This window comes from Lissotriton helveticus, chromosome 1_1 (assembly GCF_964261635.1).
Source record: "Lissotriton helveticus chromosome 1_1, aLisHel1.1, whole genome shotgun sequence".
NCBI lineage: Eukaryota > Metazoa > Chordata > Amphibia > Caudata > Salamandridae > Lissotriton > Lissotriton helveticus.
The window spans coordinates 1,463,469,691-1,463,483,933 of record NC_136057.1 but is presented as its reverse complement, the minus strand read 5'-3'; the positions used below and the strand labels follow the sequence as shown (position 1 = coordinate 1,463,483,933).

The window sequence follows — 14,243 nt, the reverse complement described above, 5'->3', positions numbered from 1 at the left end:
AAACCGTGCATTATTTTGTCAATCCCTTGGACTGTCTCTAGTTTCTTTTTTGGTATGGCATCTAAAACTATAACACAGTACTCCATATGAATCCTCAAGTAGTGTATGAATATAACACCTATATACACTTTTAACATGAGAATTAAATGAATGACTTGGGAGCTAGTTTCAAAAGCATGAGCTATAATCTTTCGATGAGATATAACGCTGTGCGAAAAATCGGAAAATAGTGATGAAATGGTCGTGGTCCAAAGGTTTAACTGTTAACATTGGTAATGATGCAGGTAATTTCATGTAACTTCTTCCCTTTTTAGGTCTTCCCAAGCCAGCGCTTGCGCTGTCTCTTCGAGGCATATTGTGTTCAGAATATGGGCTTTAAGCACCACCCAGGACTTCTGGTTGGTTTGCCTGCCTTTTGGAAATTCATTTACTGTGTTTGGTCAGTAGTGTCCATATGTCACGCCTTGGGGTTCTTGGTTCCCTCCAACGGGACATCACCAATTGTTTCTTTTGGTTGGCCATCTGTTGGCTCCTCGCTCGCAGACCAACCCCCTCCTTCCCATTATTGGCTGCCATCCTTCCTGGTTTTCTTTCTAGTGTGTTTACTTTTGTAGCAATTGTGGCATGCCGCACTGTAGTTTTAAACATCTTAAGCATGGCGTGCCACGATTGCTACAAAATAAAATATAAAAAGATATGGCAACCTCACAACTTTTGTTTTCTATTTATTGACTTTTGTGGCAATGGAGGCGCACACTCGCGCTTTTGCTTCAAACATCTAAAGCTAATGCACGACATGCCGCAATTGCTACAAAGTCAATAAATAGAAAAAAAAGGCAGGCGGATGCCACATTTCTTTTCCATTTATTTTCTTTGGTAGCAATCTCGGCACATTGCGCTTTACCTATTAAACATCTTAATCTAAAGTGCAGCATGCTGCAAATGCTACAAAAGTAAAAAAAGAATGTTAACCCCTTGCGTGAGCATGACGGACCACACCGTCATGAGCTACAGGCGGCGTGTGCTCATGACTTTGTGGTTCCGTCATGCCGCTGCGCCCAGGCGGCAATAATTCCTCGCCTATGCGGGCGAATGAATGAGCGGGCGGGGCTGTGACGGAACCACGCAGGCATGAGCACACACCACCTGTGACTTATGACGACGTGGTTTGGTCATGAGCACAGCAGTGCCGCGCTCACGACCCTCTCCCCCCCCCCCCCCCCCCCCCCCCCCCCCAGAGAACGCACAACTTTTCTTTTTTCTTTTTTTTATTGACTTTTGGAGCTATGTTATGTTATGTTATGTTAAGGGGAGCTTTTAAAGCGCTCTGTCACCGTGGGTTTCCTGGCGCTGGTCTGACACTGAGGAAAGGAGAGCGAGTTAACCGGATTGTGGAAAAAGCCAAGTTTTTAAAGATTTACGGAATTGGATGAGCGAGTTAGAAAATTTGAGTGAGGAAGGAAGAGAATTCCAGAATGTGGGGGCAAGGATAGCAAATCTCCGGCCACCCATTCTGCAGAGTTTAAAAGGGGGAACGACCAGAAGGCGTAGGGTAGAGGATCTGAGATTACGTGAGGGGCAATAAGGACTGATGAGGGATTTCAGGAAGGCAGGACAGGTGCCGGTAAGGGATTTGAAGGTGAGGCAGCCGATCTTGAAGGCTGCCCTTGAAGAGATAGGAAGCCAGTGGAGTATGGTGAGGAAAGGTTTAGCAGATTGCCATTTCGGGATCCCGCAGGCCAGTCTCGCCGCTTGGTTCTGTACGATCTGAAGTCTAGAAAGAAGGACCTTGGGCAGACCATGATAGAGTGAGTTCGAGAAATCCAAGCAGGAGAGGACAAGGGCCATGATGACTAGAGTCAGGGCTTCGGGCGTCAGGAGGTAAGCCACCTTTCTAATCCTGCGCAGCTGGTACATGCAGGAGGAGACCACCGACCCTATTTGGGGTTTGAGAGATAACTCTGAGTCAATGATGACCCCGAGACTCTTTACTGAGGCCACGGGTGTGGGGGGGGGGGGGGGCCGAGGTCTACCGGCCAAAAGTGCGGGCCCCAGTGAGTAGAGCGAGAAGGAGCTCCGTCTTCTCGGGGTTTAATTTGAGCTGGTTCTGGCTCATCCACTGGAGAATGTGGGTCATAGCCGCCTGGAAGTTAGAAATAGCAGAAGAAGAGTCAAGAGAAAAGATGAGTTGCAGGTCGTCAGCGTAGTTAAATACGGTGACGTCCCACTGCCTCAGAGAGAAGAGAAGAGGTTGAAGATACAGATTGAAAAGAAGAGGAGATAAGGAAGAGCCCTGAGGGACCCCGCAAAGTGAGCGCTCCCTAGGTGCCCTGAAAGTGCCCTGGCTAAGAGTCTGAGACCTCCCAGTCAGGAAGGATTTGACCCAGGTCAGCGCCAGGCCCTGGATGCCGGCCTGCTCGACACGGTGGAGAAGGATGTTATGATCCACCGTGTCGAAGGCGGCCGACAGATCTAGAAGAACCAGGGCCTGAGGGGTGCCCCTGTCGACGCCAACTCGAAGAGCATGCACTACGGCCAAGATTACTACCTCCGTAGAGTGGCCGGGTCTAAAACCGGCCTGGTTGGCTTCGAGAAAGTTGGAGCTCTCGATGAACTGAGAGAGACAGGCGGTGACGTGGGCTTCCAAGATTTTGGCGAAGTAGGGCAGGAGGGAGATAGGACGATAATTCGCCAGAACCGCGGGGTCCGCTCCCGGTTTCTTCAGTAAAGGCACTAGGACGGCTGCCTTGAAGGAGTTGGGCACGGAGCCAGAAGAAAGAGAGGAATTCAGCAGAGAAAGAATATTATCAGGAAGATGGAGACAGATGTCCCGTAGTATGGAGGGTGGACAGCAGTCGTCCGGAGAACCGGATTTAACCCGGGCGGCCAGTATGGCCAGAGATTTAGAATCTAGAGGAGGGAAGTGTGTGAGGGCAAGGGCATTAGGAGGGGGGCAGACAAGGTCAGCGCCAGGAAGGGTAGCCGGAATAGTGTCCTTGATCATAACCATTTTCTCCAGAAAAAACGTACTAAGGGCATTGCAAGACTCCTGTGTCGGGGCCTGGATAGGGAGCGTCCTGGGGTCGGAAGAAAATTCTTCAAGCACTCTGAAAATCTCCTTAGATTTGCAGGGGGCAGATAGGATCTTGTTAGAAACATAGGCTGTTTTGGCCATAGCAATGGCTTTTTTGTATTTGTTACGAGCAGTCACGTAAATGTCTCTGCTCGTGGAGCAGTAAGTTCTTCTCCACTTGCGCTCTAGCTGGCGTAACTCCAGGTGTTGGGTTTTTAGTTGGTGGTCAAACCATTTGTGGGAGTTACTATGCCGTGAGCGGGGAAACTTGGTGAGCGGAGCAAAGATGTCACTGGCAGACGTAAGCCAGTCAGAGATGTTACTATCTAGCTCGTCGATACAGGTGTCGCTAGGAAGGGAAGGGCAGGAGTGGGACAGGTGAGAGAGGAATGCAGAAGAGTCAACAGTCCTCCACTTGCGGGCCACACCACCCTCTAAAGGGGGGGCTCTGATGTTATCGCTGACCGAGATTGTGATATCGATCAGGAAGTGGTCAGACCACACGCAGGGAGTGATCTGCGGACAAGAGGACTTCACCCCCAAAGTCCATATGTGGTCAAGAATATGGCCACCGCTGTGTGTGGGGAGTTTGATAAGTTGAGTAAAATTAAGGCTCGAGAGAGTCTCAAAAAGCTCGGTGGCGTGCGGCCCGGCATCTTTATGTTGGAACCAGTAGTCAAAATCGCCGAAGATGACGACACGAGAGGTGGACGTGATGAGGTTAGCGAGCTGCTCAGTGAGGGAAGAGGGAAAGGAGGGCATGGGGGAAGGGGGGCGGTAAAGAATTATAACAGTGAATGCACCCACCTCAGTTCCTAGGCTGAGGACCAGGTTATCCACTTCGGGGAGGATCAGGGAGGCGGTGGCAATAATTTTTAGGTTCTTACGAATAACTGCTGCCACCCCACCACCGGATCGGCCCCCAGGGCGGTTGGCATTCAACAGGTAATAATCAGGGGGTAATGCCGCCAGAATATCCGGAAGGGAGTCGTCGGTGAGCCAAGTTTCGGATAGCAGAAGGACATCGGGGTTCTCAGCCGAGAGCAGAAGAAAGATGTCAGTTTGGTGTTTTACAAGGGAACGGGTGTTGAGATATAATAGTCGGATGTGAGGTTCGCAGAGGGTAGGTGGGATGTGAGGCACGTCCGGTCCCAAGTGGGATGAGGTATTCCCTGTGATTCCTAGTGAGGAAATACGCGCTTTGACATCGGGCGGGAGGGAATAAGAATAAAATTGTAGACTCTTTAAAGCACTTGAAGTGTGATATATCACAGCAACAGCGTCCCTGGCCCCTGGGCCCGTCCGGCCGCGGACAGGCGCAGACGGGCTTAACTCTGGCGCAACTCCGGCGCGCCTACGGCGCGCCCGCTGCGCTGACGCATGAGGGACGTTTAAGTAGACTGATGACGAGGGGGGTGGGCGGAGTCAGCAGGGCGGGTTAGGAAGTGGTTTTTAAAAAAGTCAAGTCGGCCGCTCGTAGTCAGCGGGACAGGAAGGCTGTACTGCTCGTAGTCAGCAGAGAAAACAGAGGTATTTAAAATATAATTGCAGTGCCTGCCGCGCGCAAGCCCTCTGCCACCGGGCTGCTCGCGAACACTGAAGGGAAAGGGAGTGGAGCCTAAGTAGGCTGATGACGAGGGGGGTGGGCGGAGTCAGCAGGGCGGGTTAGAAAGTGGTTTTTAAAAAAGTCAAGTCGGCCGCTCGTAGTCAGCGGGACAGGAAGGCTGTACTGCTCGTAGTCAGCAGAGAAAACAGAGGTATTTAAAATATAATTGCAGTGCCTGCCGCGCGCAAGCCCTCTGCCACCGGGCTGCTCGCGAACACTGAAGGGAAAGGGAGTGGAGCCTAAGTAGGCTGATGACGAGGGGGGTGGGCGGAGTCAGCAGGGCGGGTTAGGAAGTGGTTTTTAAAAAAGTCAAGTCGGCCGCTCGTAGGCAGTGGGACAGGAAGGCTGTACTGCTCGTAGTCAGCAGAGAAAACAGGTATTTAAAATATAATTGCAGTGCCTGCCGCGCGCAAGCCCTCTGCCACCGGGCTGCTCGGGAACACTGAAGGGAAAGGGAGTGGAGCCTAAGTAGGCTGATGACGAGGGGGGTGGGCGGAGTCAGCAGGGCGGGTTAGGAAGTGGTTTTTAAAAAAGTCAAGTCGGCCGCTCGTAGTCAGCGGGACAGGAAGGCTGTACTGCTCGTAGTCAGCAGAGAAAACAGAGGTATTTAAAATATAATTGCAGTGCCTGCCGCGCGCAAGCCCTCTGCCACCGGGCTGCTCGCGAACTGCAAGGATATTTTTAGACAGAAAAAAAATTCTCATTTGCAAAGCCAATAGCTCTAAATGTAACTAAAGCAAGACCTATTGCATTGCAAATACCTGTTTTATGTGCACGCGCAGTGGTGTCCAGAGAGAAACAAGCATTTGCAATGCAATAGGTCTCGCATTTGCGAGAGTTTCAGCTATTGGCATTGTAAATGATTATGCCTTTTTATTTGTTTTACAAAACTTGCAAGTTGTGCGTAAACACTGCTTGCAGGTTTTGTAAACACTTAAATAAAAGGCATGGCCATTTATAATGCCAATAGCTTAAACTCTCGCAAATGCGAGACCTTTTTTGGCACCTGCACTTTAGCTTTCAACATTTTAAGCTTAAGTTTGGATTGTGCGATAGCTTCAAAAGTAAAGAAAAAGAATATTACTTTTTTTTTCTATTTCTTAACATTAGAAGCAATTGCGGCACCCGTGCTTTAGCTTAAGGTGTTGAAAGCAAAAGCGCAGGTCCCGGATTTTAACAAAAGTAAATAAATAGGGGGGAAATGGCAGGCTCAAGTTTTCTTTCCTCTCTATTTATTTACTTTTGTTACAAGCGCGGCATCCACGTTTTAGCTGTGAACATCATAAAATAAAATGTGAATGACTCGATTCCTTCAAAAGTAAAGCAACACCCAAAAAAATTCTATTGCTTTGCTTTTAAAGCAATCGCTGCACCTGTTTTTTAGCTTAAGATGTTCATAGCTAAAACGCTGATGCCACTATTGTAACAAAAGTAAGGAAATGAAAAAAAAAAAAAGCATGCCAACGCCTACTTTTTTTCTATTCATTTACTTTTGGTTCTATGGTGCCACCCGGATTTTGGCTATGAACATCTTAAGCTAAAGCGTGGGTGCCACGATTGCTTCAAAAGTAAAGCAATAAAAAATATTTAGCTTAAGTTGTTCTAAGTTAAGCGAGGGTGCTGCCATGTTAAAAAAAAAAGGAAATAATAATTAAACAAAAACAAACGTCCTGCAGCCCCGTTCGACCAACAAATAAGAAAATAAAAGCCCAACCTCCATTATGCTATAGTGCTCCGGGGCTGTAATTAAAGCCTACCGAGTAACAACACATGTAACAAGGGGTGTCCTTATGGGAGGTAACAAGAAGAGAAAAGGTGATATTAAGGAGGGACTACTAAGCCTATTGACCAATTAAAGAAATCCACCGTTTACCAAGAACAGGGGCAGGAATCAATTAAAAAGATGGGTGGTAAATGGGCGGGGTTTCATGTCTTTATCCAGAATACAGCATGCCTCCAAGACAGCGCAAGCGCTGCCTAAGCAAGACCTAAACAACACAAAATGGGCAAAGAGCCATTAGATAAGGTAGCACATTGTACGTGCGTTGTGGTTACATAGCCACCTAGTTAGCCAAGTGAGTCCTACAGCTGAATCCACATTGATGTTGAAGACCTTTCTTATAAACTGCCTCCGTCTCACCTCTTGTTATGCGTGCTTTGTGTTTTCTTTCACTAATGTTTCATTCCTTGTTCTTACTCACCCCTCAGATTTCTTTTGAGTTCCGTTCGCTGCTCCACTCCCAACTGGCTACAGTTTTCTTTGATGAGGTGGTGAAGCAGATGGTAGCTGCTTTTGAGCGGCGTGCTGGCAAGACGTTTGGACCGGAAACCAATATCCCGCGCGAGCTGATGTTCCATGAGGTGCACCAGACGTGATGTTTGACCTTGAAGGACGATGCCAAAGCATGTCAACAAAGGCCAAGTCCAGAAATTAATGGGGAGGGCGGGGATACATTTATGGACATACGAGTTGAGAAAGGTGGTGCCCAAGCACTCTCTTTTAAAATATTATTTATTTGATTATCCCTTCTGGTTGTTATGAAAGTACCTAATTTATATGCAGATTTGTGAACTGTTGTACACTTGCTGGAGAAGCCCACATCACTGACTTGCTGAAGGTGTAACACGAACACATTGCAGTTCCTACTCAAAAGCCCTAAGGACCAGCATTGGTATAAAGTGTTCAACCGGTGATTGAGACCCGCCCCAAGCCAGATGCACTCTTGGATTTTAGTTCACTGTGGACCGATATTTATCAGATGCAGCATTGCACTGAAGAACGAACGTTTACCCCAGTTTCTGCTTATAGAAACCATTCCTCACTGGATGTGGTTTTTTGAACATGTGCGATTGACTGGAGGAAGGACTGAACATTGACTTTTTAAAGCATATGGTAACCTCCAGATCATGCAACCAATTGGATTTTCTAGATGCTGTCATGTTATGACTCTAGGTGCTCATGTGGGTTCAACTACCTGGGTATGTAGCTGCACGGAGGATTGAAAGAACTATCAGAGTCATCTGCGGGTGAAGGAACGATGAGCTTACTTGCGTTCAAATGCCAAGATTCAACAGAGCTATGGCAATGAGGAAGCTCTACTGAAGTAGGGGAGACGAGGGTGTTATAGGGCTAGAAATCAAGGTGGATAAAAACAAAGCAGGGATGTTCCATTAGCTCAGTAGTTGACTGACTGAAGAGGTGTTTATTAGTGGAGTAAAATCATGAGGTAGGTCAATAACTTGAAGTATTGCAACTGAAGGGTATGTTAGTTAACAGGATTATTTTATCCTGTGGCCCTTGACTCCGAGGTCTTTGATAGCAGAATGAGTGTCTGAAACCAAAGAGATTTAAGGGCTGGTACCCTGAGAGAATGGCGAGGCATGCTAATTGCACAGAGAGTGTGTGAAGTGTGGTAATGACATAAAGATGCAATATAAATCTTTCATTTGCAAGTAAGTGCATGAGACCATCAAGCAGCATGGCTTCTTAAGGACCTGAGATAAAGGGGGTTGCTCCTGCATATAAAGTGTACGGGCCAGTCTACTTGTGGCGCATAGAGGCAAAAACTATTTAGTTACCGTTTCCACAAGAAAAGGAAATTGCAAACTTATACAAATCCTGGGTCAATGTGGATTGACTGACTTTCAAGACGTGCCAACCTGGTCAGAGCCGTGACTGTGACCAGGCCACAAATCGTGTATCTAAAACCAGATTCTGTAGTGAAGTAGGGGGGGCTGTTTTAGTGGAGCTTGGAAGTGGTGAGGGCTGTACGAACCCCTTGGCATGAGAAGGCGGAGTCTGTACATCCAGAAGAGGCAAGCTGTAATGAGGCCTTGGCCACAATCTCTGCTGCACACTCCGGACTGAGAATAAACATGGTTGTCTCCCATGAAATCCTCTAACCTTTTGTACGTTTCAGTTTGTCTCTCTCATTACTGCACACCTTGAGGATGGAGCAGAAACCTTTATTCTCTATTCTGAATCAGTGTATTTATATATGTACTTGTTCTTGCACAACCAGCTTGTCTGCTCTAAAATCTGCATAGGAGAGCTGTCTTGGGCAAACTATCTAATTTGTAATATACAAATGAGGCTCTCGTACTACAGCCCTAGTGGCATTTTAGCACTTCCTCTGGCTACCTATGTGCACTCTTTAACAAGACGTGGCTGCATACCTTCTTTTTTTTATTTTTTTTATTTAAAGAGATTGAGTGTTGGTTACCGCTTGACTTTCTACCCAGCACTTTCTTCCAGCAGTGAGGTTGTGATGTATTTGATATTCTGATAGATACATCTGCCAGAGGATTCCTCACCTTGTGAATATCCCCCTTGCGTCCGCAACATTTGGAAATTCTTTTGTAGCTTCGTGCCGACGTGGACGACGTCATAGAGGCACGGCATCGCACGCGACTCCACTGACGTCACCGACACTACGATAGGCCCACGCCGGCGTGATGACATCAGTTCCCTTTTTTTTGCGTCGTCGCCGCTAACGGTTTCGGGGAATCTCAGTAGCTATTTTGTATCTTTGTTGCCTTTATCTTCGCTTTTCTGCTTCTTTGTTTCAACACGATGTCGACAAAGACAGGCTTCAAGCCCTGCAGGGAGTGCGGGAAAATGATGTCCATCACGGACCCGCACGAGGACTGCATATGGTAAGTTCTGACCATGATGTGGATGGATGTTCATCTTGTCGGAAGATGAATTCGAAGGCCCTGCGGGAAAGAGAGACCAAACTTCTGGTGGCGAAGTTGAAGGGTGACAAGGGAAGAAAATCTTCGAGCTCTCGTTCGAGAAGGGCGAGGTCGAAGTCAAGATCCAGATCTCGAGAGGCGTCGTCTTCGAAGTCTGCTTCAGACCATGCTTCGAAGTTGAGGAGGAGACATAAGAAGAAGAGACATGAGTCCCGGCGTCATTCCGGTAAGGAGTCAGTCTCGAGGTCGAGGTCACCGAAGAAGGTACGTTCTAAGCTGGTCACGCTGGATGTCTCGGATCCGGAAGGTGAGGCTTCGCCTTCGGAGTCGCACGTTCAGTCGCCGACTCGGGCTTCGAAGCCGTCCCCGGCCCGAGAGGAGGAAGAAGTTAATGAGGATTCCGCGCCTGTCGAAGAGCCGAATCCGAACCCTCCACAAGACCAGCCTGAGGGTCTTCAGCCACCTTTTCCAGCCCCAGGCCAGGACCCATCAGCGTTTTTAAACGCGATGTATGGTGTCTTTTCAAGGGCGTGGCACCCCTCTGGCGCACCTTCGGGTCCCATGGGTCCTCTGGCCTTCAATCTAGGAGTCCCTCACTCCTATGCTCCGGCCCCGTTCATGCCGGCTCCGACGCCGCCATGGCAATACCCGGCTCTGCCGAGTTCGTCGACGCCGGTACCGGCGTCTCCCGCTCCAGATCGACCTCGAGGGCAATCCACTGGGCCATCGGATTCGATACCGACGTCGGTTCCGGCTCCGTCGGAGTCGTTGGTGGATCCGGCGGTGAGGCGTGTTAAGGAGAGGTCCAGTAGGGAGGCACAGCGCCTTATGGAGGAGCGGAGATACATGGAGTCACATCCTGATAAGGAGGAAGGTGAACTGGAGGATGACTGTTTTGAGGATCTGGCTGATGCTAGTGGCCTGGATTTTTCTCCAGAGTGGGAGTTACCATCCGGTTCTGATGCGCCTTCAAAGGACGTCCAGCCTTATCATGTGGTGATGAGGAAGGCAGCGGAACTTCTGCAATTGACTTTGCCAACAGTGGAGTTTAAGTCCAATCTTCTTACAGAAGTTTTACATTCGCCCAGCTCTGTGATGGAACCATTGCTTCCGTTTAATGAGGCCTTAACGGAGCCTATTATGGAGGTATGGAAAAAGCCTCTGACAGCACCGGCAGTTTCCAAGAGTGTGGCGAGAAGGTACAGGGTTGCGCCTGAAGACCCTGCTTTTCTGACGTCTCATCCTTCTCCTGAGAGTCTGGTCATACAAGCAGCCTGTTCCAAAAAGACTGTGAGTGCGTTTCCTCCTTTGCCTTGAGATAAGGATGCCAAGAAACAAGATCAGGTGGCTAAAAAGACCTTCTCCTCTTCGAGTATGGCGTTGAAGTCAACAAATGCCAATTGCCTTATGGGGAGGTATGTACATGCCCTTATGGATGCATTGCGTTCTTTGGCTCCTAAGATCCCTGATGACAGCAGGAAGGATTTTGAGGAGGTGTTATCAGACCCACAGGCAGCGGCTCGTCAAGTGATACAAAGTGGACTGGACACTGCAGACTCGGTGGCACGTATCATGGGCACTGCGGTTGCCACAAGGAGATCGGCATGGCTGAAGACTGAAGACTTTTCAGCAGATGTTCAAGCAGCTTTGCTCGATCTGCCGTTCGATGGATCTGGTCTCTTTGGCAAAAAGGCTGATACAGCCTTAGAAAGATTTAAGGACAGTAGGGCTACTGCCAAATCTTTAGGGCTTCAAATCAGAGGTTCTACAGCCAGGAGGTTCAGAGGTTTTGGACGCTCTTCCTTTCGCAACTATCGGCAAGGTCAGCAGCAGCAGCAGCAGCCGCAACAGAATCCCTTGTACAAGTCATATAGGGGAAAACAAAGAGCTCGTCCTCGAGGACGTCAGGCCTCCTCCTCCTCCTCCACCTCTTCCCACCCCCGCCACAGAAAAGCAGCCCTAGATCCGCCATTCAGGATCATGTGGGTCCGGTGGGGGGGCGGCTTACCTACTTTCTACGGGATTGGGAATCGGTTTCATCAGATCTTTGGGTTCTCAATCTCGTAGAAAATGGGTATGCCCTTCCCTTTCGGGAATTCCCTCCCAATTACCCTCCTTGCCAAGGTTTTTGTACGGGGGAACATCCGTTACTTCTACAGGAGGAAGTGCAGACACTGTTAAGAAAGGATGCGATAGAGGTGGTCCCTGAGCAGGAAAGGGGTCAGGGATGCTACTCCCGGTATTTCCTGATCCCCAAGAAGGATGGCAGACTTCGTCCAATCCTGGATCTCAGGATCTTGAACCTCTATCTGAAACAAGAGAAATTCAAGATGCTCACCCTTGCGCAGGTTCTTTAAGCGCTGCTGGAAGAAGACTGGATGGTGTTGCTCGACTTGCAGGATGCGTATTTCCACATCCCAATCCTGAAGTCGCACAGGAAGTATCTCCGTTTTACGGTGGGATCGCAGCACTACCAGTTTGCGGTCCTTCCTTTTCGAATTACTACTGCGCCTCGAGTCTTCACCAAGGTGATGGCGGTGGTGGCAGCACATCTCAGAAGTTCGGGGATTCCAGTATTCCCTGATTTGGACGACTGGCTGATCAAGGCAGAGGTGTCAGAGAAAGTGCTCCAGCATCTGCAGGAGACAACTCAGTTGTTGTACCGGTTGGGTTTTTCAATAAATGTACCCAAATCTCACCTGGTGCCCTCCCAGCGCAACCTGTTTATAGGTGCTGTACTGGACACAACTGTATGTCTTGCATTCCCTCCACCTCAAAGGATTCGCGACATACAGGAAATGATTCCTTTATTCTACAATGGAGCGGTCGTTCCAGTCCTGAAGGTCCTTCGCCTGCTCGGTCTGATGGCTTCCTGCATTCTGTTGGTCAACCATGCACGCTGGCACATGAGGGCGCTCCAGTGGTGCCTCTGCAGGCAGTGGTATCAACACAACGGAGATCTCAGGGAGTCGGTGAGGATCTCCAGAGAAACTGCGGCGGATCTGTCTTGGTGGAGTGTGGAAAGCAATCTGTCTCAGGGAAAGCCTTTTCATCTACCTCCTCCGGTGGCCACAGTGATAACGGATGCCTCCACTCTAGGTTGGGGTGCTCATCTGGGGGATCTGGAGTTCAAGGGTCTTTGGTCTCCAGAGGAAAGGTTGCTTCACATCAACCTTCTGGAATTGCGGGCGATACGTTTGGCACTCAAGGCCTTCCTCCCTTCCCTTCCCGGTCTGTTGGTGCAAGTCCTGACGGACAACACGACCACGATGTGGTATATCAACAAGCAGGGAGGAGTGGGGTCGCAGTGTCTCTGCAGGGAGGCTCTGCGCCTCTCGTCCTGGGTTCGGGACCATCCGATTTGTCTGATGGCAAATCATCTGGCCGGAGTTCTAAACGTAAGAGCAGACAGTCTCAGTCGGCAGTTCTCGGCCGACCACGAGTGGAGGCTTCACCCGGAGGTGGTTCGTCCCGTCTTTCGGACGTGGGGGACTCCTCAGGTGGACCTGTTCGCCACTCGCGAATATGCTCACTGCCCGTCATTCTGCAGTCTCCAGTATCCGATGCAAGGAACCTTGGGGGATGCGTTTCAGTTGAGTTGGGGAAGTCAACTCCTTTACGCATTTCCTCCCATACCTTTGATTCCTCAGGTTCTGAGGAAGATTCGCCAAGACCGGGCCCAAGTAATTCTAGTCGCCCCGGATTGGCCAAGAAGGGTGTGGTACACTGATCTTCTCCACCTCTCCTCTAGCCCACCGCTCCGTCTCCCTTTCAGGGCAGATCTCCTCTCCCAGATGGAGGGGCAGGTTTTACACCCCCACCTCCAGACCTTACACCTTCATGCCTGGAGATTGAACGGGGCAATCTGAACTCCTTTTCTCTCCCACACGATGTGGTGGACGTCATTCTTTCGGCTAGGCGTGACTCCACTAAATCCATTTATTCATACAGATGGTCTAAATTTGTCTCTTGGTGTGGGGAGAAGTCTGTTGACCCTTTGAAGGCTCGTTCTTTGGCACAACAGGGTTTTGCTGTTGCCACAGTCAAGGGTTATCTGTCGGCATTATCGGCATTTCTCTGTTTGCCGGATCAGCCGTCTCTGTTCAAGTCTCCTGTGGTTTTAAGATTTTTGAAGGGCCTCACGAATAAGGTCCCTCCTACTCCCTTTGTTGTGCCTCAGTGGGATTTAAATCTTGTTTTAACCGTCTTGATGGGTTCTCCCTTCGAACCCTTACACAAGTGTCCCATGAGGCTTTTGTCTTTCAAGACGGTCTTCCTCATTGCGATCACCTCGGCAAGGAGAGTGAGTGAGCTTCAAGCTCTTAGTTCCAAGCCCCCGTTCTTGACCATTCATGCTGATCGAATGGTCCTTAGGACCAGGGCTGCTTTTCTCCCTAAGGTGGTAACTCCCTTCCACCTAGGACAATCTATTACCCTTCCTACCTTTTATCCTCCCCCCTCACCCTTCCAAGGAGGAGGAAAGACTACACCGTCTGGACCATAAGAGGGCAGTGAGCTTTTATATCGATAGAACTAAAGACTATCGGGTGGATGACCAGCTCTTCGTTGGATTTGCTGGCTGCAAGAAGGGAAGAGCGGTGCACAAGCGCACTCTTTCAAGATGGATCATCCTCTGTATAAAGATCTGCTACTCTTTGGCCGGTAAGGAACCTCCAGAGGGTATAAGAGCTCACTCTACTAGAGCCAAGTCGTCTACTACTGCTTTGTCTAGGGGTGTACCTGTTGAGGATATTTGTAGGGCCGCGACTTGGGCCTTCCTCCATACTTTCGGGAAGCATTACTGCTTGGATACCGAAGTGAGGAAGGAGGACCACTTTGCGCGTGCTGTCCTCCAGGATTTTTTGGTGT

At 49.3% G+C, this 14,243-nt stretch overlaps 1 protein-coding gene across 1 annotated transcript in view; it reads left to right on the top strand.

Moving 5' to 3' along the window:
• COQ10A (coenzyme Q10A) overlaps positions 1-8,574 on the top strand; it is a 144,794-nt gene extending 136,220 nt beyond the window's left edge. The window contains 1 exon segment of the mRNA XM_078686157.1: positions 6,888-8,574. Within this exon segment, the coding sequence (XP_078542283.1) occupies positions 6,888-7,055 (168 nt within the window). The 3' untranslated portion in view covers positions 7,056-8,574.
• The last annotated feature ends 5,669 nt before the right edge of the window (positions 8,575-14,243 follow it).